Here is a 27,718-nt window from a genome sequence, read left to right on the forward strand (position 1 = left end):
TAAGCAGGTGGAAAACCAGAGGGTGCAGCAAATACTATTCCTCATTCGCAACGCAGAATGTCCACAAGAGGCGGTACCAAAGATGACGCATCCCTAGCAACCGAACCACCCTCTTTTTATATTCCTAAAACGGGCACTAATAGGTTCAAATATTTCCATGACACTGGCCAATCGCAATGGGGGTTAAGCCTCACCCTGCTACATTCATAAATACTATAAAAGTAATACTAAAATAACACTGATTCAAAGATCCTTAATTTAATAAAATATCTTATTCACCTTTCCAACCTTAAGACAATAAAATTTTCATTAGCATTTTCATTTGCTTGAGGAGGTTTTAAATTTGTTGATGGCAGTTAAACTTTGTCATTGTGAAAAAAATCTCTCTCTTCCCAACAATTTCCTGTCATTATCTCCACTATCTTTCTAATGAGGAGGCAAAATCCTATCAATACCTAATGTAAAAGTAACAGAAAGTACTTCTGTCAGCACTTCTGTTTCTGAAGCGACTTTAACACTCTTCAACAGCCTGGTCTCCAGAGAGACAGACAGAGTTTGTTTTAGTGTGTGTGATGGGGAGTTTTATCATTCTCACTTTGTTAAAATCTCCAACCAAACATCCAGACAAGCGAAAACAAACATCTCCATCCTCCCAGGAGAGCCCCAGTCAAATTACAGAGTGGCTAATCACAGAGAAGTGAGGTTTATTTGAAGGAACAGGCTAAAGAAAAGAGCAAAAGGAGACGTTTATTTGAAGGAAACAGAATCTGGATTCTTTCCTGTGCCACATTGTGGCAGTCAGCCTTCAGACTTTCTTTCCCTCAATCTTTGGAAGGTTTCAGGACAGAGAATTCTGGGGCCTTGTGAAATCCATAAAATTTTCCCCCAAATTCCATTCGATTTTTTTTTAAATTTATTATTATTTTATTTATTTTTAATTTTCCGTTGTAATTTTTCTGGATTCAGTTTTTTACACATTTTTCTTGACTCTGGTTTTCTGGTTTTAAATAATTGCATTATAGTAATCAAAAAAGCATGTCTACTTAATTAAAATCATGAAATGTATTAAATTTAACATCAATTTATTTAAAGTTTAAAAAAAAATTAAACTTTTAGGCCATATGGAATACTTTTTTCTTTTTCTTTCTCAAATTCCATTTGTCTGGATTTTAATAATCAAAAAGCATGTCTAATTAATCGGATTATTTTTTAAAAACATTTTATGAAATGTTATGTTGTGTGTTATGTTTGCTGGATTTATTATTAATACAAATCTATTATAAAAACAGTGGTAATCAAATGAAGGCATGCAATATTAAGTGTTTTTTTATATTTTTGGCAGACAAAGTGCTGAACAACAGAGGTTTAATGCTAAAATTTGAGATTTATTCCTTACAAAATTAAGTTGTAATTAAATGTATTATTATTATTACTTTGAAAAGTACATTCTACTGTGCATTAGTAATAGGCCTATATTTCTGTCACAATTTCTTAATTAAACCAAACTTTTTTATTTTGACAGGTTTTCGTTACGCGTGTAAACCTTTGAGTTTCTGTGTGTATATTATCTTTTTTTTGTAAAATGGTGAAATGCTCATGAAATGACGCTCAGGGCAGCTCTGGAGATGTCAATTGGCCTCATATATAAAGAGATGGCAGACGTTGAAAAAACCATGAGCCACTGTGCTTGAGTATGTGCAGTAGATGTAACCATGCAATTCGTTCACACAGAGAGACTCAGAACATGCAGACTTCATATTTAAATATACTTTTTTGGTTTAATATTTAATATCCCATTTATCGCAAAAAAGTTTTTACGCTCGCATGAGGTGGTTTTTCAGGCAATTCGAAAATAATATTTCGCAAAACTGCAATGGAAACAGTTTTTGCGCATTTACCTGACTTAGAAGGCGTGACTGTTCGGACAGAATACGAGACGAGTTGTTTATTAAATTCATAAAAGACAAAAGAATTACAGGAATACTGGATTCTAAATATCAAAGAAATGCCACAATCAAGACCTCGGAGCAGAAATGAGTGAGAAACACCTCATGTGTGCCGCTCACCGTATAAGGGTCTTTCCTTACCATTAATGCTTGGATTACACGCCTATGTCTCCTTCCATTAATAATAATAATGTCTAGTGCGGTGGCTGTGATATATAAACCTACCAACGTCCGTTGCCATGATTTTTTTAAATGACTTATCGCGAGAGGAAAAAATTACGTTATTTTATAAATTATAAATCACCGTTATTTTGCAATATTTTTGTATCGATATTGAGTAAAAAGTTGCAAAAGTTTTGCGCAAATCTGTAATAGAAACGTGGCTCATGACATTTTTAATGACTGGATTTAGTTCCGTCCGTGTTTTCCACATCACGGAAATCCTAGGTCCCTAGAATTCCCGCTTTTTGTCCCAACCAGGTTCAGAGATCAGAACTCATGGCTGGGAATAGTAAGTAGTTCTGTCTCCCTGACCCTCCGGCAGAGGTGAAGGAGAGAGCCACGGGCGTTGTGGGAGCCACAGGCTGGAGATCAGAGAGGGTTTAATTAGAGGAGACAGTCTTCAGCGGGGTGCCTGATAACTCCAGCATTGAGCTGCAGGCCGCCAGCACACGCCTCAGTCTGGAACATCTACACCCTAAACACTTAATGAGATGCATACGAGGCACATATGCATCTGTGCACATAAAAGATGGGCTATGCATTCATATATACACACTACGACGAAGATGGATACAGATACCTGCACAATTATACACACACTCGGCCCTGGAGCTCTGGGATGACATGATGCAGATGTAGCCGATGACAGGAAAGACTGATAAAGCTACAGAGACACAGACCAGAAGCAGAGAGAGAGCGAGTGAGAGGAGCGTACACACGTGCATGCAGGCGAACGCCCCTGCACACATTCCTTCCCTAACATCAGGATTTCCCTAACATCAGGATTCTAAGCACCGTTTCGGCCCTTTGCGCCCATACGCACATCACCTGACACATCACAGCACACCATTCCCTCTCACTGTCTTCTCTTTCACCAAAACCCTCCGTTTTCTCATGGGCTTTACACATACTTATACTGTATACTAATGCACCCACATCATACCTCAATATATCTTGCCCGAATAAACACATAAAACGCTGTTTCAAAACATGTTGTGTCCTAATATAATGTAGGCTAATATAATATAATTAATGTTTTGCATGTTAATCAGAGTTAAATGAAAATGTAGTGTAGTTAAAGGGGTGGTTGAGGATGATTTTACTTTTCTAACTTTAGTTAGCGTGTAATGTTGCTGTTTGAGCATAAACAACATCTGCAAAGTTACAACGCTCAAAGTTCAAAGCAAAGGAAGATATTTGCTTTTAAAGAAAAGGACTACAACAAACGGCTGGTAGGGACTACACGACATTCCTCCCGGGTTTAGTGACATCAGCAAGTCTAAAATGTACATAAACCCCGCCCCTGGGAACACCCAGTCCATGTTGAGAAGAGGAAACGTTGTTGTATACATTTGTGAGTTAGCTCAAACTTTAGCATCCATTTTTTCACATGCAATAGAAAGTCCCCATGTGTGCATCTCACAACAGTTCCTATACGAGCGATTTATAGATTACCATGACAGAATATCCTAATTGAAGGTAGTTAACTCCACATCAGCAACATAAATTCATCAACTAACCATTCAGAGACGTCCTGTTGCATTCTACGTGTTATCACTTCTTCTTGAGTCTCTCCATCTTTGTCTGACTCCGTTTTAACATTAAAGTCAGAACAGTTTCTGTCATTTTAGTGTGTCTGCGTGAGGTAATCGCAGCTGCTAACACACATGAGCTCTTGAAACCCCGTCCTCATTTGCATTTAAAGGGCCATATATGCAAACGCTGGTACGTCACTTCGTACCGTGACGTCACTTCTTACCATGGATCCAGAACGAGCTGTATTTAGAGCTTGATTAAATAAATGATTCGTTTATAATGGGGAGGAAGTCTTAAGCTATGAAACTTGCAGGACGTTTTAATGGTACAAAGACCTCTTATATACCAAAAGATCAAGGCAAATTTGGTTTCTCATGTCATGACCCCTTTAAAAATGCTGTATTATGCATGCCAGGCCAGTAGTTGGCGTGGCAATGTCACTTTGTAAATAAAAACTAGTGCCCATAGACTGAACACGTAATCCACGGTTTCCCAAATTCACGTTTTGGTAGTTTACACAGAGACAATAATGGTATTGTTTTCAAAAACGTGCACTTTCAGCCCGGTTTTCAGTCCCCCAAAACGCTGTTATCGTGTACATGAATGGCCAAAACACATCCGTTTGAGTTGAAAACGGTGTCAGGTAAACGCGCCCTCAATGTCTAGGGAGGATACAATCATGCTTAAGAGGTATAGGGAGCTCACTTGATTTTAGATCAGACCTTCACATACTAGAAATTCCGCCAACACTTAAGTTACGGTATTCTGCAGCTGTCAGTTTTAGGTCATCTCTCACCTAACATTTCAACCCTGCTAACTATACGCAACACAAACCTCATTCAAATCTGAACCATGTGTCCACCCACAAGGTGTGCATGTGAGTTTGTGTGTGCGCACTTTGCATGACTTAATCACCCTTAAGGTGTTCTGATTATCATGTGAATCTCGAACTGCTTCATCTCATCTATGCCACGGATGTTACTTCAGGCATATCATCTGCTTAAACAAGGGATGATGCTATCGGACTGGTGATCACAAGACTGTTAAGTAAGATTTGTACATTTACAAAGGACCTTACGGCCCCTCGGCATATACCCAATGTAGACCAAAGCCAACCTTTATGATTTATACCCATAATTCTCCCATGTAACAGCAACGCTTCATAAAATGAACATGAAGTAATGGGTTTGGTTTAGGATTTATTTCCATTCCAGATTTTAAATGATGTCGAGGAGCGAATGATGGGGAAAAGGCCTACCTGTTGAAAGAGTAGAAGAATGATCTAAAGACAGGAAATGATAGATGGACTGGTGTTACATGTCTGGTGTTTGTTTCTCCAGGATCACACGGCGTGAGAACATAAATCAAGCTCGTGAAAGCCTGTTCTGCGACACATGTTGCACAGCTAATACCGTCACCTTCTGGTTAAAGTGAGCTTTGCAGTGACGGAGAGAAAGTGATTCTTCAAAGGGCTTTTCATGTGAGGAAGGACTTAGATGTGTGCTTTCGAATCTCATTTTACCCTCCATTGCTTCACCTGGATGGTATATTTCCCCTGAGATTGCAGGAAATGCAGTGAAGGCCTGTGTGTTTTATGATGAAAACCCACTGTAATATACAATGATACTGATGTGTTAATACATTATATTCAGTGATACAAGGTGATACAAGTCGCCCGAAGGCTGACTGATTGTTTGCAGTTTTTTTTTTCTTCTTCTTGCTGCAATGCTAAGAACTGCGGTGTCAGGTTTCTGTTTTGTCTAGCCTTCTGAAGATGCTAGCTTAGACCAGCATGTCTGTCCTTGCTGTTCGCCAGTAAAACTACTGAAGCTAGTCAGCCAGCATGATCTTTCTGTTGAAGCTGGTTTACCAACTCTTGCTGTTTATGTTTTTTTTAAGAACCTAGAGGGGATGCCAACATCTAACCCCATCCCCCCCCCCCCCAAAAAAAAAAAAAAATGTTGGTAACCAGATGGTATTTTAGGTGGGGATAATATTGTTTTATATATATAAAAATATGTTATGTATACATATAATTATTATAATTTATTTATTTATTTCAATGGTCCTCACTTCATTTTTTTTTTTTTATGCTAGCATCCACTCTAGGTTCTAAAAACATAACCAGCAAGAGTTGGTAAACCAGCTTCGTTAAGTGATTATTATATATTTTAATAATAATTATTATGGAATATTTTGGAAACATATACACTAAGATTTAAAGGTTTGGGGTCAGTAAGATGTTTGTTAATTAATGTTAATTAAGCAAAAATGCATTACATTGATACATTTTTGATCAAATACAAAAAAAACTATTTGATAAATTGAAGTTTTCAACATTGATAATAATAAGGAATGTTTATGGATCACCAAATTAGCATATTATAATGATTTCTGAAGGATCATATGACACTGACGACTGGAGTAATGGCTGATGACAATTCAGCTTTGCCATCACAGAAATAAAACACATTTTAAAATATATTAAAATGGAAATCTTGTACACATTTTATTGTATTTTTTGACTTCCTTCAAAAGCATAAAAATCTTACTGACCACAGACTTTTGAACAATGGTGTTGGTGTAACTTTTACATATGCCTTTTATACTGTATTATATTTAGCATTCTGTAAAAATTACCAAACTAGTCCACATAAGTTGGTAAACGTGTGTGTGTGTGTGTGTCCCAGCAGGAGCGAGAGTTCACTTTGGAGTCTGATCACATAGAGAGTGGCAAAGGAAGATGCCCATTCCATCCCAACAGCCCTTCAGCATCCACTGTGTACCGTAAGCATTCATCTATTCAGTCTCAGTCTCCTTCAGTCCTCCATCTTTAATATTCTCAGTCTTTGCCCTCCTTTAATTTACAGCCATGTCTATACTTCCCCCTTCTCCTCTTCAGCGTGATGTTCAGAATGTGTGTATTCTTGAGTTTTGAAAGGAAAGGGAGTGCGTTTTGAGCCAGGGGCCACTGAGCACAAAAGCTCTTCATAACACACTTCAGCTCGAATCCTTTAAAGCACTCATTCGCATCGCATGGCGACAGGGATCTGATTTAGAGATGGATTTGATGACTTCCTTTCTCTCAGCAGCTGCACACTTCATTCAGCTGAGCTTTTAATTTAGTCTCTCCCAGTCGGCACCAGCATCAGGATCGTTCTGTATAAAGAATGTTTAGATGCTAAATTGATATTGCCCTGTAGATCATGACTTCTTGACTTACTGCAGGATTTATGACTCACACTGGCAGTTATTTACCAGTGTCTGCAGTGCCACCTTGTGGTATCTCAATGTATGACATTAATGTAATGTAAAACTATTGTGCATTAGTATTTAGGGATGCAACCATTGTCAGTAAATGTTGAGGTATAGGCCTGCTATTGTAAAATGGCATGTGAAATCATAGCATTACTAGACTGATTTAAGACTCACCTCTTTTGAGTGATGTGTAATTGTTGTACATTGAAACTGTTAAATAAATGAATAAAAAATAAAAAACACTTCAGCTTTACATATTAAATACTAAAAGACATTCTTGATTTCATTCCATAATACTGATTATTTTTTTCTCTCTCTTTTCTTTCATGTTTGATTGACAGGAGGGGAGTTGTTTGTGGGCCTGTACACTGATTATTGGGAGAATGATGCCGCTCTGTATCGTCTAGGCAACCACAGCTTCATTAGGACTGAAGTGGGTGACAGACAGCAGCTGAATGGTGAGAGAAAACCCAAACTTATCTTAAAAATCCCTGTTGAAAATACAAGCATGGATGATGGTGTCCTCAAGATTTGTTTTGATTTTTTTTTTTTAAACCAGCTTAACCAGCAAGACTTCTTTGGTCAACCGGCATCACCAGATATGCTGGGTGACAAGCTTTGATACTTGCCAATCTACAGTATAAGTCACATTATTTGAACTGCAAAAGGCACGATACGTACGATTTTTTTCCCATTAGTAAAATATCCAAAAACCACTAGGTCAGTGTTATATTTTGTTAACTTGTGTACTACACTATCCCAAATGTTTCCAACAATGTTTAAATCCAGAGAAATGAGCTATTTTAACCAGCATAATGTCTCTCCTCCTTGCGTCACGTGTCAATGGTGTCATGTCCGTGTTATCCTCGGTTTCTGCTTTTACTGCCATAGAAACCATTGTAACACATGAGTCTCATGAAAAAAAATGCGTAAGTAGTAATTGTAGCATCTATTTAGTACGTTGTTTCGCACAGTTGTCAGGGACCACGTTTATTCGTTATCATGTTCACCAAAGATAACTCCAAGAAACATAAACATTCTGTACGGGTGAATCAAATGGCCTAATAAGAGTTTGGGACAAGAGGAGGAATAAAACAAGAAGCAGTATCGGTGTGGCATTTCCTAGATGGAGAGAGCTTAGGTCATTTAACAAGTCTGGTTAACAAGTCTATGGCAGTGTAATTAAATACTGAGTTTGTGAATCCCGTTGGATTGATTTCGTCACTGGAGGTGAAAACGACAAATCCCATCATTCCACGCTCCTTCAAAGCAGCTTTACAGAAAATGCATTTCAGAAATGTAGGCTACATAGAAAAAATAAACTTCGTCAATCATGTATTAATTTAGGGCATAACATATCGCCGGCGTTTAGTCGTCTCTTCACAGGCGTCGGGGCATCTGAAGTCTCCATAAGGGGCTGGATACATAACTGGACTGGCGTCCCGAGATAACAGCAAAAAGGCAGATGGGAAATAATTAGCGTAGCTGCTGTTCATAATATGAATGCATTTGATCTGATTTAACTGTAGTATAAAAGGTATGAGATGCATTATGTGAATGCTTGGCTAAAAAGATGTGTCTTTAATCTAGTTTTAAACTGGGAGAGCGAGTCTGAGCCTCGGACAATATCAGGAAGGCTATTCCAGAGTTTAGGAGCTAGATGTGAATACGCCCTCCCTCCTTTAGTGGACTTAGTTATCCTAGGTACGACCAGAAGCCTCGAATTTAGCGATCTTAAAGAGTGCGATGGATTGTAGGGCGATAGAAGATCCCTTAAATACACAGGAGCTAAACCATTTAGGGCTTTATAGGTCAGTAGCAATTCTTTGTAATTGATACGGAACTTAATAGGTAACCAGTGTAGAGATGATAAAATTGGTGTTATATGATCATATTTTCTTGACCTAGTAAGAACTCTAGCGGCTGCATTTTGGACTAACTGTAGCTTGTTTACTGAGGATGCAGGACAACCAGCTAATAAAGCATTACAGTAATCTAGTCTCGAGGTCATAAATGAACTAACTTTTCTGCATCAGAAACACGTTACGTAGCTTAGCAATCTTTCTAAGGTGGAAAAAGGCTGTTCTTGTTACATTTGAAATATGGGTTTCAAAAGACAAGTTGCGGTCTAGTATAACACCCAGGTATATATATATATACACACATACACACATAATATTTTTGTGTATGTATTATATATATATATAGGCTTTTAAGTGCCATCTGAAATTTTCTTCTAGAATGATCATTTTTATCAAGCTTGTGATATATATGTATACACACACACACACACACACACACACACACACACACACACGTATGTGTAGGCTATGTGTGTGTGTGTATACATATATACATACATACATACATGCATACATACATACGTGTGTGTGTGTGTGTGTGTGTATATATATATATATATATATATATATATATATATATTTATTTATGAAGACTTCAGATGCAAAAGCCTCCTAAGTGCCATTTACACACACACACAAAACTATTATATAAACATAAACTTTTATGTTAGACGCGATTAATCGATTTGGCAGCACTATTCATTTATTTTTTAATTATTGTATTATTTACTACAAACTTACAACAAACTATATTAAAGTTATATAACCTGGCAATGCATTTTTTTATTGGCAATGCATTTTTTTATTGTAAATCTGTTAAGTTGCTTAATATTTGTAGCAAAAAATAAGAATTTTTTTTTACTGCCACAAAACAATGGAAACTAATTTATAGCTGCTGGATACATAAATATGGAAGAGTGATGTACAGGCTGCCCTGTGTGTGGTTTAGAGAGGCCTGTGGCATCCTGCTGTGAGCTAGTTTTATGTTTCTCTTCGCTGTATATCTCCTCCTGCAGCCATACGGGAGCTCTGGCCTTCAGCCCAGAACGCTACGACTGAGCACATGAAGGTGATGCTTTTACCACGCGTATCACTGTAGCAAAGCTTGTGCCCTCGTCGTGGGTGCAGTTAGCACATCAGCTCCACGCCAAAATATTGGTGTACTTGTCACGAGGTGACGAAATTCCAACTTTCCCCTTGTGAGGCGGAACTAATGTTCGTCGCGATTACCTCCCGCCGGACCCATAATAATGAAACACCGGGCTACTTCCGGTTTAGCGCAACATCCCCGCGAATGGGGTGATTAGCCGAAATCGCCGGCAGCTGGGCACGAGGAGAGTGGAGCTCCGCGATTGGGACAAGTTGCAATATGGGGAGGATAAGAGGAGAGAGGACAAACACAGGGAGAGAGGGAATGCGGGCCGTGGAGTTCTGAAGGAGCAAGTAAGCTAGCGATCGGGCATGGCAATACACTGGAGTAAGAGCTGGACACATTGTTGAGGAAAGAGGAAATTGCTGGATGTGTGATCTTTTGTGAAGAGACTGTGAGTAGACCGCTCGACCTCAAATTCTTCTCTCACTGCATATTCTGATGTGAATGTTGGGCAGGAAATGGCGACGGCCTTACACCTTATACTTTCCACTTGAGGGTTGATTTGCAGTGATGGAATGACGTGATGCACAGTTGTGATGTGTGAGTGTATGCTTGAACCCGCTGAAGCCTTTCCACTCACCTGCATGTCATTATAGGTCCCTTGAGAAGGAGCTCACTGTGTTGTATCTTACAGCAAAGAGAGAAGGTTATGTGAAGATCCATCGAGAGAGAGCGTGTGTAAATACGGAATTGATTGACAGCGTGCTACCCACCCATCGCTCCGTTGAGGAGACGCCAGCCGTAAGTTCTCTGTTGATTCTGAGAAGAAGAGAATTACGTGTACACTTATTCTGCCTGCTCTGCAGTATTATCCTCCCACGAGCCTTGTGTATGCCTAAACGTCTGTGTGTGAAAGTCACTTACTCATCTGCTTCATTGAGAAGACGCCAGCCGTAAGTTCTCTGTTGACTCTGTGGAGAAGAGAATTACGTATATACTTTACCTGCCTGCTTTGCAGTATTTTCCTCCCACGAGCCTTGTGTATGCCCAAACGTCTGTGTGTGGAAGCTACTTACTCATCTGCTTCATTGAGAAGACGCCAGCCGTAAGGCCTCTGTTGACTCTGTGAAGAAGAGAATTACGTATATACTTTACCTGCCTGCTTTGCAGTATTATCCTCCCCCGAGCCTTGTGTATGCTCAAACGTCTGTGTGTGGAAGCCACTTACTCATCTGCTTCATTGAGAAGACGCCAGCCGTAAGTTCTCTGTTGACTCTGTGAAAAAGAGAATTACGTATAAACTTTACTTGCCTGCTTTGCAGTATTCTTCTTACACGAGCTCTGGGCACGCTCCAACGTCTGTGTGTGGAAAACCACACGCCTGGCTGGAGTAAAGGGAAGTTCCATCCACATCCCCTTGTCAGGCACCTGCTCCAAAAGGGTACTTACCTGCACGCTCGCCGGATCCAAACACAGTGAAGTTCTGTCCATATCGCTTGTCTGCCCCTGCTAAAGGAGAGGTACTTACCCAAATACTTCTCTGATCATAGTAAAGTAGAACTCATCCATACGTTTGCAGGGTTCACCTGTCGAAGAGTAGTATTGACCCGAACGCCCATTGGACTGGAGTTCAACGAAGTTCCATCCATATCTCCTTGCCTATCACAGGCCGAAGCGGACTTCGTACTCGACCCACACCTTTTAACTTCCTGACTTTTTAATTGATAATAAAGCATTCTTTTTATTATTCCTTGTCTGTCTTGTTTGGCCTCTGTCCGACTCCCCAAGGGTGGAAAAGGGGTTCTAGGGGTGGGTGCAGCCAGTGGCCTGCCCCGACCTGTGACATAATTTGGCGTAGTCGGCAGGATCCACCTTGGGTTGAGTAGATAGAGGCTGAGCAATGGCAGACGAAGATGCACCAGTGGGTCGCCCACATGTCATGCCCATTTTTATGGGAGCCCCATGGGCCCAAAAGTATGGAGGACCTGGTTCGGAACTCAGTTTGTCGGCATGGAAAACGCAAGTTGAATACTTAGCAGGGTTACAGGGATTGAACGCTACACAGAAGACTCAATTTATTATAAATTCACTTGAAGGCGAAGCAAGGAGGGAAGTGCAAGCGGCGCCAGAAGCCACCCGAGCTACTGCCCAGGCCCTCCTCGATTTCCTAACAGGACAATACGGTGATGCAACCCCTGCAGCTGTTCTTCGCATACAATTCTTCAACTGCAAGCAAGGTCCTCGGCAGACCATTCGTGCTTTTGCTCTGCAGCTGCGAGAACAATTGTCTCGGTTGGAGAGGAGACAAGACCATGGATTAGGAGGAGGGGAGGCCCTCTTAAAAGACCAGTTCTTGTTGGGGCTACAAGATGGGCCGATACGTCAGAGTCTTCGTGTACAGCTGCGTCGCAATCCTGCTCTGACGTTCGATGAGCTACGCCAGGAGGCCTTAGCCCTCGAACAGGATCATGCTGGCACCCCGGATTCCCCCCAGTGCATGGCTGCTAATGCCGCCAGCGGCCCTTTACCTCCTGTGCCGCCTGACTGGAAACAGGCCCTACGAGATGAGTTGCGAAGAGATGTCCGTGAGCAGATGGCCGAGTTATCAAAAACGTTCCTAGAAGAATTACGCCGAGAACATCGTCGCCCATCACCACCGGTACGGGAGCGGGCATATTCCGATGGTGGTCAATTTCCAGAGCAACGTCCATCCCGGTCATCCGGGCTCCGTTTCCAATGGGACGAACAAGGACGCCCCATCTGTAACGGCTGTGGCGCTCCAGGTCATTACGCCCGGCAGTGCACTGCACGCCGAGGATCGCAGGGGGGTTTTTAGTGTCTCCGGCCACTGTGGGTCAAGTGGTCGGAACCCCCCTAGTCGACCCCTCTCCATCAACGGCTAAAAACTGTCTGGTTGGTCGCTGTCCCCTGGTGGTAGCTCGAGTCAATGGGACGGAAGTCCAATGCCTCCTGGATACAGGGTCTCAAGTCACACTGTTCTCCGAAAGCCTGTCTCGAGAATTATTCGGGGTTCAGGATCACTCCGTTGCGGACGCCCCCTGGTTAACTCTGCGAGGGGCCAACGGTTTAGACATTCCATACGTGGGTTATCTGGTCACAGACCTGGAGGTCCAGGGAACTCTGGTGGCTCAAAAGGGAGTGGTCATCGTGCGGGATTCCTGTCTGGGAGCTCATCGTGCCCTGCTGGGGATGAATGTAATTACCGAATGCTGGGAGGAATTGTTTAGAGCGAGACCTACCTCTGTGACCCCGAAGGAAGAGAAGCAAGAGTGGGATAGGATTGTGGCTGATTGTCGCCGAGTCCGCCTGGCGGCTGTTCAACGGGATCAGGAACATGTGGGGAGAGTGGCATGCCGGTATGCAATATCGATTCCGGCTCGGAGCGAGGCCATTATCTGGGCTCGCCTCCCAGCCCAGCTCCACAGGTCCCAGGAGTGGATCCTGGTGGAGCCTCATGCAGATTGTCAGGCTGTGGAAGTGGCCCGAGGATTGGCTTCTGTCTGTCGAGATCGAGTGGCCGTCCGACTACGAAATACGAATCCCTATGCTGTAGACCTACATCGACACCAACGTCTGGCCCGAATTACGGCAGTAAGCCCGCAACAGGTTCTTGAGGAAGGGGAGGTGCAGTTCTGCCAGGTGGGACCTACAGTAGTGGAGGTGGCCCTGGCACAGACCGAACGCCCGACGAGCCGAGCGGAGGGAGAGTTGCCGGCCTACCTGACTGGAGAGTCTCTGCGAGGCGAGGGGTTGGAGGAAGGACAGGCAAGACAACTCCAGTACTTCCTGGTGAGATGGAAACACCTATTCTCCGCACACGAAGAGGATTACGGAAGGACAGACATTGTAAAGCACCAGATACCGACTGGGGATGCTCCCCCCAGCCGGGAACGCTACCGACCCGTGCCACCAACCCTGTATGCCGAAGTGCGCGCCCTCCTAAGGGGAATGCTGGAGAAGGGCGTTGTTCGGGAGAGTAGCAGCCCGTGGGCGGCACCCATCGTTCTTGTTCGGAAGAAGACCGGGGCCTGGCGGTCTTGTGTTGATTACCGGAAACTGAACCTTGTTACCAAGCGGGACGCTTTTCCCCTGCCACGGGTTGAGGATTCCCTCACTAGCCTCACCCGGGCTGCCTGGTACTCCACCTTAGATCTGGCTAGCGGTTACTGGCAAGTGCAAGTGGAAGAACGAGACCGGGAAAAGACTGCCTTCACTACCCCTTTTGGCCTCTTTGAGTGGGAGCGTATGCCGTTTGGTCTGTGCAACGCTCCCGCCACCTTCCAACGTCTCATGCAGCGTTGTTTGGGGGGTCAGCTCATGGACTCCACTCTTGTGTACCTGGACGACGTTATCGTGTACTCTCCGGACTTCGAGTCTCACCTCCGGCACTTGGAGCAGGTATTCCAGTCTCTGGAACGATACGGGTTAAAACTACAGCCCGAGAAATGTCAGCTGCTCCAGAAGGAAGTGAAGTTCCTGGGACATCGGGTCAGTGCGGCTGGGATTGCAGTAGACCCCGACAAGGTATCGGTCGTCCAGGAGTGGGCCGCCCCCAGAACAGTGCGTCAGGTGAGATCCTTCCTGGGATTCGTGGGATACTACCGGCGGTTCATCAAGGATTTCTCCAAGGTCGCCAAACCCTTGAACCAACTGCTTGCAGGCTCTGGTCGAGCCCGGGGGCGTGGGTCCCCGTCCATTTCATGGGACCCCGCCTGCGAGTCGGCCTTCCGGAGGCTGAAACAAGAGCTGACTCAAGCCCCAATTCTGGCCTATGCCGACTTCACCCAGCCATTCACGCTCTATACGGACGCCAGTAATCTGGGTTTGGGGGCCGTATTGGCACAGCGACAACAAGGAGAGGAGAGAGTTGTCGCTTATGCCAGCCGAAGCCTACACCCAGCCGAACGGAACGATGCCAACTACAGCTCCTTTAAACTTGAGCTCCTCGCCATGAAGTGGGCTGTTAGCGAGAAGTTCAAGGACTATCTATGGGGAGCAAAGGTGGTTGTAGTCACGGATAACAACCCACTGGTCCATCTTCAAACTGCCAAATTGGGAGCTGTTGAACAGCGGTGGGTGGCACAACTGGCCAACTACGATTACCAGCTCCAGTATCGCCCTGGGAAGGAGCATACTAATGCCGATGTACTGTCCCGGCTCCCCGAGAGTATGCTGGCTGGTTCCACTCCGCCCCAGAATGCACTGCTCGAGGAAGGGCTGATGGTGGGGATCATAGAAGCCCCTGGTCTTCGGGAGGAAAGAGTTCCCTCAAGCTGGGGTTGGGACCCCCAACGATGGAAGGAACGCCAAGCAGAGGATCCGGCTTTGGCCCAGGTACGAGACTGGCTACAGCAAGGAAATTGGCCGGAAGGGGAGGCACGGCGTGTACAACTTCAAGGGGCGAAGCGGTTGAGGGGGCAACGGGAGCGGCTCATCCTCAAGGAGGGGGTCGTCTGTCGTAGAATACAGGACCCAGCACTGGGCGAGGAAGTAAGTCAAGTGGTGGTACCCGAGGATCAAACCCATGCTCTGCTACAAGCTTACCACACTCACCTGGGACATCAAGGGCAAGAAAGGACTACTTCATTGGTGCGGAGGCACTTCTATTGGCCTGGAATGGAAGAAGCTGTGAGGAGGTTCATTGCTCAGTGTCCACGTTGCACTCTTTTTAAAGCCCGGAGGGAGGTGAGAGCACCCTTAGCCCCCATTCGGGCTAGGGCGCCGTTGCACATGGTGGCGATGGACTACCTGACGTTGGGACGGCCCGCAGATTCCATTCAAAACATTCTCGTAATAACTGACCTCTTCACAAAATACGCATGGGCCATTCCAACCAGAGATCAGACTGCCATCACCACTGCCAACGCCCTTTGGAGACATGTGTTCCAGCCCTTTGGGTGCCCGGAAGTTCTCCACTCGGATCAGGGGCCTAGTTTCGAGTCTCGAGTTATCAGGGAGCTGTGTCAGCTATACGGCTGTAAGAAGACTCACACCACGCCGTACCACCCCCAAGGGAACGGAGGCTGTGAACGATTTAATCAGACCCTGTTGGGTCTACTCGGAACATTGGAGGTGGAACAGCAGGGGAACTGGATGGCAAATCTCCCGGCCGTAGTCCAGGCCTACAATAATAGCGTGCATAGCACCACAGGATATGCTCCTACATACCTGATGTTCGGACGACATGTACGGTTGCCCACGGACTTGTTACTGGGGACCAGCCCCGCCGAGGAAGGGACCAACTTGACAGAGTGGGTGAATAACCACCACCAGCGTCTCCACTTGGCTTACGAGCAGGTCTCTACCCGAATCGACCGAGCAGCCCAAAAAAATAAACGGTTATATGATCGGACGGCCCGGCAGGCCCCTTTGCTGCAGGGAGAAAGGGTGTTGGTCAAGGAAAATCGGCGCCAGGGGAAAGGAAAACTGAGCGACCGGTGGGAACCCCAACCGTACGTAGTCCAGCGACAGCCTAGGCCTGACCAGCCCGTGTACGTCCTCCGTCCCGAAGGAGCGACTGGCCCAGAAAGAGTGTTACATCGGAACCTGATCCGCCCTTGTCCCAACTATCCAAGACCGGTAAGCACCGCCACCCCCGCCGAAGAGAGAGCCCATCGAACCCCGCTAATAGGTTGGGCAGTGGTCCCAAGGGGACCGGCCCTTGAGCCAGAGCCAGCAGCTGTCCCCTCGCCCCCAAGACGGTCCCTACGGGACAATCAGGGCCGACCTCCGACACGGTACGGAGACTGGGTAGACCCCTGACGTTCTAGGGACTAGAACGGTTTGGTGGGGGGGTATGTCACGAGGTGACGAAATTCCAACTTTCCCCTTGTGAGGCGGAACTAATGTTCGTCGCGATTACCTCCCGCCGGACCCATAATAATGAAACACCGGGCTACTTCCGGTTTAGCGCAACATCCCCGCGAATGGGGTGATTAGCCGAAATCGCCGGCAGCTGGGCACGAGGAGAGTGGAGCTCCGCGATTGGGACAAGTTGCAATATGGGGAGGATAAGAGGAGAGAGGACAAACACAGGGAGAGAGGGAATGCGGGCCGTGGAGTTCTGAAGGAGCAAGTAAGCTAGCGATCGGGCATGGCAATACACTGGAGTAAGAGCTGGACACATTGTTGAGGAAAGAGGAAATTGCTGGATGTGTGATCTTTTGTGAAGAGACTGTGAGTAGACCGCTCGACCTCAAATTCTTCTCTCACTGCATATTCTGATGTGAATGTTGGGCAGGAAATGGCGACGGCCTTACACCTTATACTTTCCACTTGAGGGTTGATTTGCAGTGATGGAATGACGTGATGCACAGTTGTGATGTGTGAGTGTATGCTTGAACCCGCTGAAGCCTTTCCACTCACCTGCATGTCATTATAGGTCCCTTGAGAAGGAGCTCACTGTGTTGTATCTTACAGCAAAGAGAGAAGGTTATGTGAAGATCCATCGAGAGAGAGCGTGTGTAAATACGGAATTGATTGACAGCGTGCTACCCACCCATCGCTCCGTTGAGGAGACGCCAGCCGTAAGTTCTCTGTTGATTCTGAGAAGAAGAGAATTACGTGTACACTTATTCTGCCTGCTCTGCAGTATTATCCTCCCACGAGCCTTGTGTATGCCTAAACGTCTGTGTGTGAAAGTCACTTACTCATCTGCTTCATTGAGAAGACGCCAGCCGTAAGTTCTCTGTTGACTCTGTGGAGAAGAGAATTACGTATATACTTTACCTGCCTGCTTTGCAGTATTTTCCTCCCACGAGCCTTGTGTATGCCCAAACGTCTGTGTGTGGAAGCTACTTACTCATCTGCTTCATTGAGAAGACGCCAGCCGTAAGGCCTCTGTTGACTCTGTGAAGAAGAGAATTACGTATATACTTTACCTGCCTGCTTTGCAGTATTATCCTCCCCCGAGCCTTGTGTATGCTCAAACGTCTGTGTGTGGAAGCCACTTACTCATCTGCTTCATTGAGAAGACGCCAGCCGTAAGTTCTCTGTTGACTCTGTGAAAAAGAGAATTACGTATAAACTTTACTTGCCTGCTTTGCAGTATTCTTCTTACACGAGCTCTGGGCACGCTCCAACGTCTGTGTGTGGAAAACCACACGCCTGGCTGGAGTAAAGGGAAGTTCCATCCACATCCCCTTGTCAGGCACCTGCTCCAAAAGGGTACTTACCTGCACGCTCGCCGGATCCAAACACAGTGAAGTTCTGTCCATATCGCTTGTCTGCCCCTGCTAAAGGAGAGGTACTTACCCAAATACTTCTCTGATCATAGTAAAGTAGAACTCATCCATACGTTTGCAGGGTTCACCTGTCGAAGAGTAGTATTGACCCGAACGCCCATTGGACTGGAGTTCAACGAAGTTCCATCCATATCTCCTTGCCTATCACAGGCCGAAGCGGACTTCGTACTCGACCCACACCTTTTAACTTCCTGACTTTTTAATTGATAATAAAGCATTCTTTTTATTATTCCTTGTCTGTCTTGTTTGGCCTCTGTCCGACTCCCCAAGGGTGGAAAAGGGGTTCTAGGGGTGGGTGCAGCCAGTGGCCTGCCCCGACCTGTGACATACTACAATACTGCTACTAGGCCTACTACTATTTTTTTTTGCTACTGTATGTACCGGTATACTGTTTTGTAGATGGAATACATGCTTGATCTTCAACAATTGCCAGAATGTGTATTTAAGTACAGATAATTTCATCTTTATAATTGTAATAGGATGATGCATGAATGAAGCTTTTGTACAATGGAGATAAATGCATAATTGAGATGGCACTTTGGACTTGCAATGCACAAACAGCCTATGTTAGCAACGTATTATAGTGATTTTACCATATGCTATATAGTATATACTTTTTAAAGGTCACCTATTATGACATTTAAAATGTTCCTAATGTTGTTTAGGGAGTCCCCAACAACAGTTTTACATGCATGCAATGTCAAAAAACACTTTTGTTTTCGTATAATATGCATTTATTTTTACCTGATTTGCTCACCGACTCCCAAATGATTCGTTCAACGACTCATTTTTCCAAACCCCTCCTTTGCACGACGCTAATCTGCGATTGGTCAGATGACCCAGCAGTGTTTACAGAGATAATATTTATTGTTTAACACGGAGTTCAATGATGCTTTTATCAATTAAATTGTATTATAATAATGATATAGTCCACTGCTTTGTAGTTTGTAGTAAAAACTAAAAATAAGATAAAGAATTTAATATGTTAGCGAGCATAGCCCAGAGTTCATATTCTAAAAGCACAATCAGTCTTTGTTTGCGTTAGCCCGATGCATAAACATAACGTTTTTACAAAAAAAAAAATGCAGTTACGTTACTACGTACGAGGTATTACTCTAATTCTTTAAGACAACTCCGAAAACAACGACAAACACTTCACATATCTCAATACAATTGTCATTGAAGACCTAGAAGCTAAACGGTGCTTACACAACAAACAAAATAATAATTAAGCATGCTACATAAAACATAAAAGCAACAATTATTAATAACACTTACAGGTTGTGATACGGAGGAGGAAGCTGATGCAAATACACTTGGAACGGAACCTTCTTTCAATATCAGCCGGCTCGCGAATCCCAGTTTGAGTGCATTTAAAGCAATCGTCTTGAAAATGGCGCGAACAAAGCACAAGGCTCGGACTATACTTCTGTGGTATAGTTGAATATATGAATTGTAGCCACTTAGTCTTCAAATGCTCCTCCTTGGGCAGATGAAAAAAGTTGGCTTTTGAGTCACACTTCAGAACACAGCGTCTCGTCGCCATGATGTTGTCCCTGGCCTTGGAGCGCAATAAGTGGGCGTATCATATTCAAATAACTTGACAAGTTGACGTCATCTAGTCAGAGAAAAAGCTTCGGTCTTCTAACGATTCATAAAAATGACTCCGAGTCGACTCTTACTTTTGAAAGACAATAACTTTATATACGGTGCACTTTCATATTTCAAACTTTGCAGGATGTTTTTGTTCACTTAGATCTATGTTACACACTACATGAAAGGTAAATTTCAAAATTCCATAATAGGTGCCCTTTAACTTTCTTTTTTACAGTCTTTACTGTCACTATACTGTTTTCCCTTATATTATAACTGATTAAAAACATTCCAAGTACTCATCTCAAATAGCAATAATAATAATAAAGGTTAAAAAATGAGAAAGGAGATATATAAGTTGTATAAAATAACTTGACTGTTTTATTTTCAAAATATTTGATAAAATGCAACATATTCAATACAATAACTGGATGCTACTTGCTGAATTGAACATGCAATGTAGTGATACTATGTGAAACATATCATTGCATACTATGTTTGCACAGTATGCAGAAATAAGTATGCTAGTATTAATTCTGAAGATTGTGCATTCTTGTGTGCATACTCAGACAGACGATGAGTCTGTGCTAAGAATACACAGTCGTCTCACACTTCTCACGTGTGATTCATACCCCTGCTGTCTTGCATTAATCATACAGAGAGATCGAGACGAGACCAAGGTGTTTGACATATACCATCCATCTCTGTGAGACCTGTTCACATCCATTCAGACATAATAAAACCTGGTCAAATACTATCACATCCTGAGGTCATCTGCTCGATAACACACAAGCGCTTAATGCAGAGCATAGAGCACAAAACCATGGAGACTTTTACGTTTCCTGTGTGCACTCGATAGTCTGAGGTTGAGGTCTGTTCATGTTTTGAATGGTGTTAACTGGTGTTAAGTGTTCTCACTTCTGACTCACGGAGCACTGAAGATCTGATCCCACTCACACCCGCTGCACAATGCTGTAGCGGCCCGACATGCAGATCACACTGCATAATGAGAGAGTGAATTTATTCATATTGGAATATATAGGACAAACAAATGCATTCATTTGTTTAGAGCAAAAATACAGTAACATTGTGAAATATTATAACAATTTAAAGTTTTCTCTTTTAAAATATAATTTGTTCCTGATGTCAAAGCTGCATTTTCAGCATCATTACTTCAGTCTTCAGGGTCACATGATCCTTCAGAAATCATTCTAATATGCTGATTTGCTGCTTTAAAAAAAACATTTATTATTATTATCAGTGGAAAACAGTTTTTTATGCTTAATATTTTGGTGGAATACCGTTATACACTACCATTCAAAAGTTTAGGGTAAGTAAGATTTAAAAATAATTAAATAATAGTTTTATTCAGCAAGGGTGCATTAAATTGATCAAAAGTGACAGTAAAAACATAATGTTACCAAAGATTTCAAATAAATGTTGTTCATTGAACTTTCTTTTCTTTAAAGAATCCTGAAAATAAAAAGTATCACGGTTTCCACAAAATTATTATTTATTAGCAATTATTTAGCACTACTGTTCTCACATAATAATAATAATAATAATAATAATAAATGTTTCTTTAGCAGCAAATTTTAGAATTATTAAAAAAACATTTTAGAATGATTTCTGAAGGATCATGTGACACTGAAGACTGGAGTAATGATGCTGAAAATTCACCTTTGCATCACAGGAATAAATTACATTTTAGGATATATTACAATAGTAATATTGTGAAATATTCTTACAACTTATACTTTTCTGTGTTTACTGTATTTTCAAATACAGTAAATGACTTCTTACAAAAACATTTAAAAAATATTCCAAACTCTTGAAATGGTAGTGTATGTTTCTGTTTAATTCTAACCATATATTTTTGTACTTATTTTTTTCTTTCTCCCATAGAGCCTAAGTTTGTGGGTTCAGCAGTGATCCCTGACAATGACGATCCTGCCGACGATAAGGTCTACTACTTCTTCACGGAACGAGTGGCCAACATGGAGGGTGGAAACAAAGCCGTCTACACCAGAGTGGGCAGAGTCTGTGCGGTACGGCACGTGGATGCCAAACAAAACATATCTTATCTCTTTCAATCAAGCTTGTTTAGCATTCTCAATAGCCCCTGGCCAGACTCCCTTTACTCATGACATCAAATACAACAGAGAGGGAAAGTAGAAGCAGCGTTATATAAAAAACATAATTACATAATAAAATGCTTGCAAATATTTGAGTAAAAATACTTTTTTGAATGGCCGTCAGTGAAGAAAGATGCTTTTCCCTACTATAATGGGCCAATATGCAGGCGGCATACATTTCTGAAGCTATCCAACCAAGCATTGACCATTTACTTTTGTTTTTGTCAAAATGTTGTGCTGCACGCTAGCACCACCCACATGTCAGGTGAATTGAAGAGTCTTTTTTATCTCTTCCCCTCTGTCAGAATGACCAGGGTGGTCAGAGAATGCTGGTAAACAGATGGAGCTCTTTCCTGAAGACTCGTTTGATCTGCTCAGTGGCTGGACCCAACGGCATCGACACACACTTTGATGAGCTCGGTAGGGGACGTTCTACTTTCTGTCTTCCTCTCTGGTGGTCTTTTTCATGCCTGTCTTAAAACATGGATGTATTCACCTTGTACCTCATCATGGAAATTTGGCCAGTGATTCTAAACATATGCCCGATATGGGATGAAACCTAATTTGTTCACTTTCACTCCACACGAAAACTTTGTGGCTTCTGTATGATGCAAAGAAAATATTACACTGCAATGCTAGGACACGCTAAAATTGTGTTTTTGATGTAAGCATTTGAATATGTAGTTTACCGTTTAAGCTAAATAGATTAAAAATCTAATGCATTTAAAAACTTTGTCTTTGCATTCCTTAGTGTATTTATACAGCTAAAAAAGGAGAATTTCTCAAACCGGTGTTATTCTGAAGTACCTGTACAATAAATTGTTTGTCATGTTAGCCCATAAAGCTTGCATTTATATACTTGCTTAAAATCAACCAGAAATAGTATGTCATTTAGTTAAAGGTGGGGTATGTGATTTGCAAAACGGCTGGCAGATTTTGAAAATACACAACTCAAATGGTCCTACCTTCTTTCCTTTGACTCCACCCATTCAAAGAACATGGATGGGGGGAGGGGGGTATGGTACGACCGATTGATTGACACACTTACTGTCCAATGATTCTAGGTGGTCTTGGAAATGATTGGCTGTAGTTTTTCGAGTTTTGCCCGTTCCACAGATGATTAAATTGCTTAATTTTATTTCAGTGCTTCTAACTCAGTGGCTGTAAGTGGGTTAGGAATAGGATTTTAAGTGATTTTGAAAAAATGGCCAAAAAAGGGAATAACATACCCCACCTTTAACTTTGACATATTTGGGACGCAATACCCTAAGCTTGAATACTATGTAGTAAAGATAGAATGCAACTTTTTATTTATCTCTTGTCTTGGTAATATACAGAGGAAGTCAATGTCATGCTCGGAGCGGTTGCCTATCTGTAAAGCATCGACTTCTGATACATCAAGATGAGCCGCTTGAACAAAATAGGCACAATAGCACTGAAAGAAGAAATAAAAAAAGAACTGCATTTTTAGCTTCAGCGATGAGCTGTTTCTTCCAGCTCAGTGATTCCATTCATCAGATGCCTCGGAGCAAAACTGCTGTTAAATCAGTTTTTTTTGCTTTTTCACATTATGCCTTTTGCTATAGAGATTTCATCAAGTATCCATCTGTCCACCCGGATGAGTTTGCAATAGATCTCCATGTCTTCACAGTATTTATCACATTGAGTATAAGCCAGCTGTGAAAATTCAAATCTGTTTCACCAGCTGTGTTGCTTAACTATCACCAAACTTTGTAATCTTAAGAAGGATCTCGCTGATGACCGCTTTCAGATTATAGCTCATGTGTTTCTTCACTGACATCCTATTAATCACTAATCTGTTCCAAAGTTTTCCTTATGTTTATTATTTAATAATGAAAGATATGCTGATTGGCTTTGATAATAAGTGTAAAGAAACAGGAAAGCAGCTTTATATTGTTAATCTTCAATTAATTTTAGCTCCACATACATAATTGTAAATTCTCTAATCATATTTTTTCATCCCCACCATGCCTTTTAGTTGTATTGTTGGATTATTTATTGTTTTAGCATATATTATAATTTAGTTTGTTCAATGCTTATAAAACACCAGAGAACCGTGAACTATGTGTTTTTAAATTATTGAAATATTAACCCTTAAATGCATGATTTTTTCGCCAATCATTTTTGCATATTCGGGTCTTTAGTGACCCCACCCGGATCTATATCTAACACAGATGGATCCCTACCTGTCGCGATAATATAAAACTCTCCTTATATTAAAGTAGCAATTACAGAAGAATAAAATAAAGCATATTTTGTTACCTTTTGGAGCCCGGGATAGTTTAGTGTGAGCAGATGTTTTATACCATCATCACTGTTCTCATCAGAACTCATTTCCCAGTACATTCAGCATCTGACTCATTTTCACGAACTCAAAAATATTCTCAAAACTATCATTTACAACCTCTTCAAAATCAATATTTTCATCGCTGACAGCTTCTTCACCAGATCCACCATCAAGTGACAGTGACACTAATATCTGATTGCGTTCAGTACTTGCTCTGCAGTAAATCACTGAGTCAGTTTTGAGTCAGATACTTCCTATTATTTTGTTTTCTGCCTGCGGTAACTATGAGTGAAAAGTCACTTCATCATTGTGTATCAGACATCGCCACCTTGTTGAATAAATGTGAATTGCACTTTTCCAGTCATCAAAGATTCAATTATTGTTGTGCAGAATAAAATATACTTGCAATTTTATGTGTTGTTTTAGAGGATGTGTTTGTGCTGCGGAAGAAAGATGAGAAAAACCCAGAGATCTTTGGTCTTTTCAGCACCACCAGGTGGGTGAGGTCACATGTATCATTCTTAAGTTCTGTTTATTTAAATGAACAGCAGGCTGGACACTCATCTACATCTGTTTTCCCCCCCTCAGTGCTGTGTTTAAAGGATATGCAGTGTGCATGTATAACATGGAAGACATCCGTGCAGTATTTAATGGGCCTTTTGCACACCGGGAACGGTCTGACCACCACTGGAAGGTGTACGATGGAAGTGTGCCCTACCCGCGACCTGGATCGGTGAGTTTTATTAGCGTGTATATTGGGTCCATCAGTCACTTTGTGTCATAATCTTTTTGTTATATCAGAAATCCCCATGCACAAAATGTCACGTTATGTTTTGCGTTTCCACCTCTGACACGGCCCACTTGAGTGAATGTTGAATTTTGGATCTTATTTCTTCAGACACACAGAATCTCTCATGGCAGATGAGTCTATTTTCAGCATGACTGTGCACATCACTGTTCTCCTCAAGCGTGTCATGCCAATTCTTTAACGTTAATGCCTGAAACCGAGTACTTGCAGCATTGCCGTGGTCTGAATTATAATTATATCTGATACGTGCTGATTAATGTCCTTCTCTGGCTATTTATCTCTAGCCGATAAAAGAGTCAGATTGGTTTCCAATAGTTAGTAATGGCCTGTAATTCACAGTCATTTTCTCTGGTGTATTATGGCTTGTCTCATATTGAAGGATCAGGTTTTTTCCGTTGTTCACATCTCAAAATTAGTCTCATTTCTTTTGTTTCCATGTGCAGGTATTCTTGGAAAAAGCATATGGGGGAAAAAAAAGTATGTCTGACAGCTGACCTTTTAAAAGGCAATTTGGTGGTTTGAGTCATGCACTGCTGGGTTTCTGATTAGTCTCTTGTTCTAAAAGGTTATAGCAGTGAGAAGCAGGGCAGCTATTCTCAAATCAGGAGAAACAAAATGAAAGACTCAAATGTCTTTCGTGACTTGGCGAACTGTGTTTATGAGCATATTCATATTCACAGCCTTTTTTTTTTTTCTCTCGCAGTGTGCCAGTAAAATAAATGGAGGCCAGTTCTCCAGTTCTAAGGCATACCCGGACGAGGTTCTTCGTTTTGCACGTTCCCATCCCCTCATGTTCCAGGCAGTGCAGCCCGTTCACAGGCGGCCCATCCTGCTGGACACCGAAGGAGGACGTAAACTCACACAGCTGGCGGTGGACCGGGTGGAAGCTGAGGATGGACACTACAATGTTCTCTTCATAGGGACTGGTACTCAATTTTAGTACCTATTTTTATCTTGTACTCCTAGACCTGCACTGTCATATAGACTTTATGCAATGATTGTTGCTTGTGTCATACTAAATATTTGCTTACTTTTTAGAGGAACATCACAGTATACTTTTACTTAACTTGATCTCTAGTCTACTCAACAAACCCCCAGAAATCATGGTGTTTTGTGAATTCAAGGCCAACTATATGTTATGTATTGCTAAGAAGTTGACAATTATCTTTTAGCAGATGTACACTACAGTTCAAAAGTTTGGGGGCAGATAAAAAAAAGAAGAAGAAATGAATGCTTTGATTTCAGCAAGAAATTCTGCATTTGATTAATCAAAAGTGAAAGTAAAGATTTTTTTTTTTACATTTTACAAAAGATTTAAATTTAATAAAAATACTTTTTTCAACATTGCTAATAATCAAAAATGTTTCTTGAGCAGCAAATCAGGATTAGAATGATTTCTGAAGGATCGTGTGACACTGAAGACTGGAGTAATGATGCTAAAAATTCAGTTATGCCATCACACAAATAAATCAAATTTTAAATGAATATTTCAATAGAAAACAGTTGTTTGAAATTGTAATAGTTTACAATATTACTGTTTTACTCTGTTTTTGATCAAAGAAATGCAGCCTTGGTGAGCATAAGAGACTAAAAACATTACAAAAATGTCTCTGATAAACGTATCCAGGGCTTATTATAGAGCAATAATATAAAAATATTACATAAAATGTATTGTTTCAGTAAGTAATTCAAGTTCTCTTTCTCTCTTGAACTCAGATAATTCTGTAGTATTAAAAATGATCACAATCTACAACAAAGAAGCCGGCACAGTTGAAGAGGTTCTTCTGGAGGAATTGCAGGTTTTCAAGGTCATCAGAAGTCCCTTTTATCTTTATATTAAAACCATTTCATTTCTCTTAGAAACAATCTTCACACTAAATGCTTTTTCTTATTTTAGGTCCCTGTTCCTATTACAGAGATCCTTGTCTCTACCAAAAGGGTAAGACTCACAGACACTGTAGTTTTCCACCTGGAGATGGTGGTATTGAGTAAACGTTTCACGCATGACTGATCACCATTACAGTCTTGATACCTGTAGCAAATTCAACATTCATAACAAAACAGATGCTTTGTAGTTCATTATAATGCTGACAATCATTACGATCAAATATGAGCTTCTTTTGGTGTGTATCTGTGTTATTGTTACTGTAAAATGCTAAATTATTTAGAATACTCACACATGATCCCCACTTCAGTAGAACGATTTGATCTTCATCATTATGCTAATGTGGTGATTTGGACATAATGGCTTTCATCACACGTAACAAAGCTGTTGACAGCAGTGTGTTTGTATCTCCATAGCAACAGCTGTACGTGGGCTCTGAGCTGGGTGTAACACAGATTCGTGTGCACCAGTGTGGGCTTTACGGATCCGCCTGCGCAGACTGCTGTCTGGCCAGAGACCCCTACTGTGCCTGGGACGGGTTCACATGTTCCCGCTACTACCCCGCAGGCCTGTATACCAAAAGGTACCATTTTAGTCATATGTATAGGAAATTGCATAGCTTATATTTAGTCAAGTTAGATTTGTTATTATAGCACTAGTATATCAGCACACAGTAGCCTACGTATCGTTCCAAAGCTGCTTTACAAGAAAATAAAGGCTTAATACCCCAAGGTGAACAGCCTGAGGCAAGGAAAAACTCTCTAAGATATTTAGGTAGGATGTGAAGGAAACCAAGCAGGCACATAGT

General features: G+C 42.1%; 1 protein-coding gene across 2 annotated transcripts in view; it reads left to right on the forward strand.

Annotated features, from left to right (window-relative positions):
- sema3e (sema domain, immunoglobulin domain (Ig), short basic domain, secreted, (semaphorin) 3E) overlaps positions 1 to 27,718 on the forward strand; it is a 62,024-nt gene that overhangs the window by 21,195 nt on the left and 13,111 nt on the right. The window contains exons 5-14 of one of the 2 annotated variants that reach the window (XM_079620007.1): positions 6,395 to 6,491; positions 7,304 to 7,420; positions 21,680 to 21,822; positions 22,215 to 22,329; positions 24,644 to 24,713; positions 24,806 to 24,950; positions 25,729 to 25,951; positions 26,742 to 26,833; positions 26,923 to 26,964; positions 27,327 to 27,493. In XM_079620007.1, coding sequence (XP_079476133.1) covers positions 6,395 to 6,491; positions 7,304 to 7,420; positions 21,680 to 21,822; positions 22,215 to 22,329; positions 24,644 to 24,713; positions 24,806 to 24,950; positions 25,729 to 25,951; positions 26,742 to 26,833; positions 26,923 to 26,964; positions 27,327 to 27,493 — 1,211 coding nt within the window. The remainder of the gene's footprint in view (positions 1 to 6,394; positions 6,492 to 7,303; positions 7,421 to 21,679; positions 21,823 to 22,214; positions 22,330 to 24,643; positions 24,714 to 24,805; positions 24,951 to 25,728; positions 25,952 to 26,741; positions 26,834 to 26,922; positions 26,965 to 27,326; positions 27,494 to 27,718) is intronic. The other variant, XM_079620008.1, reaches the window with a different exon arrangement.

This window comes from Phoxinus phoxinus (assembly GCF_949152265.1).
Source record: "Phoxinus phoxinus genome assembly, chromosome: 8".
Lineage (NCBI taxonomy): Eukaryota > Metazoa > Chordata > Actinopteri > Cypriniformes > Leuciscidae > Phoxinus > Phoxinus phoxinus.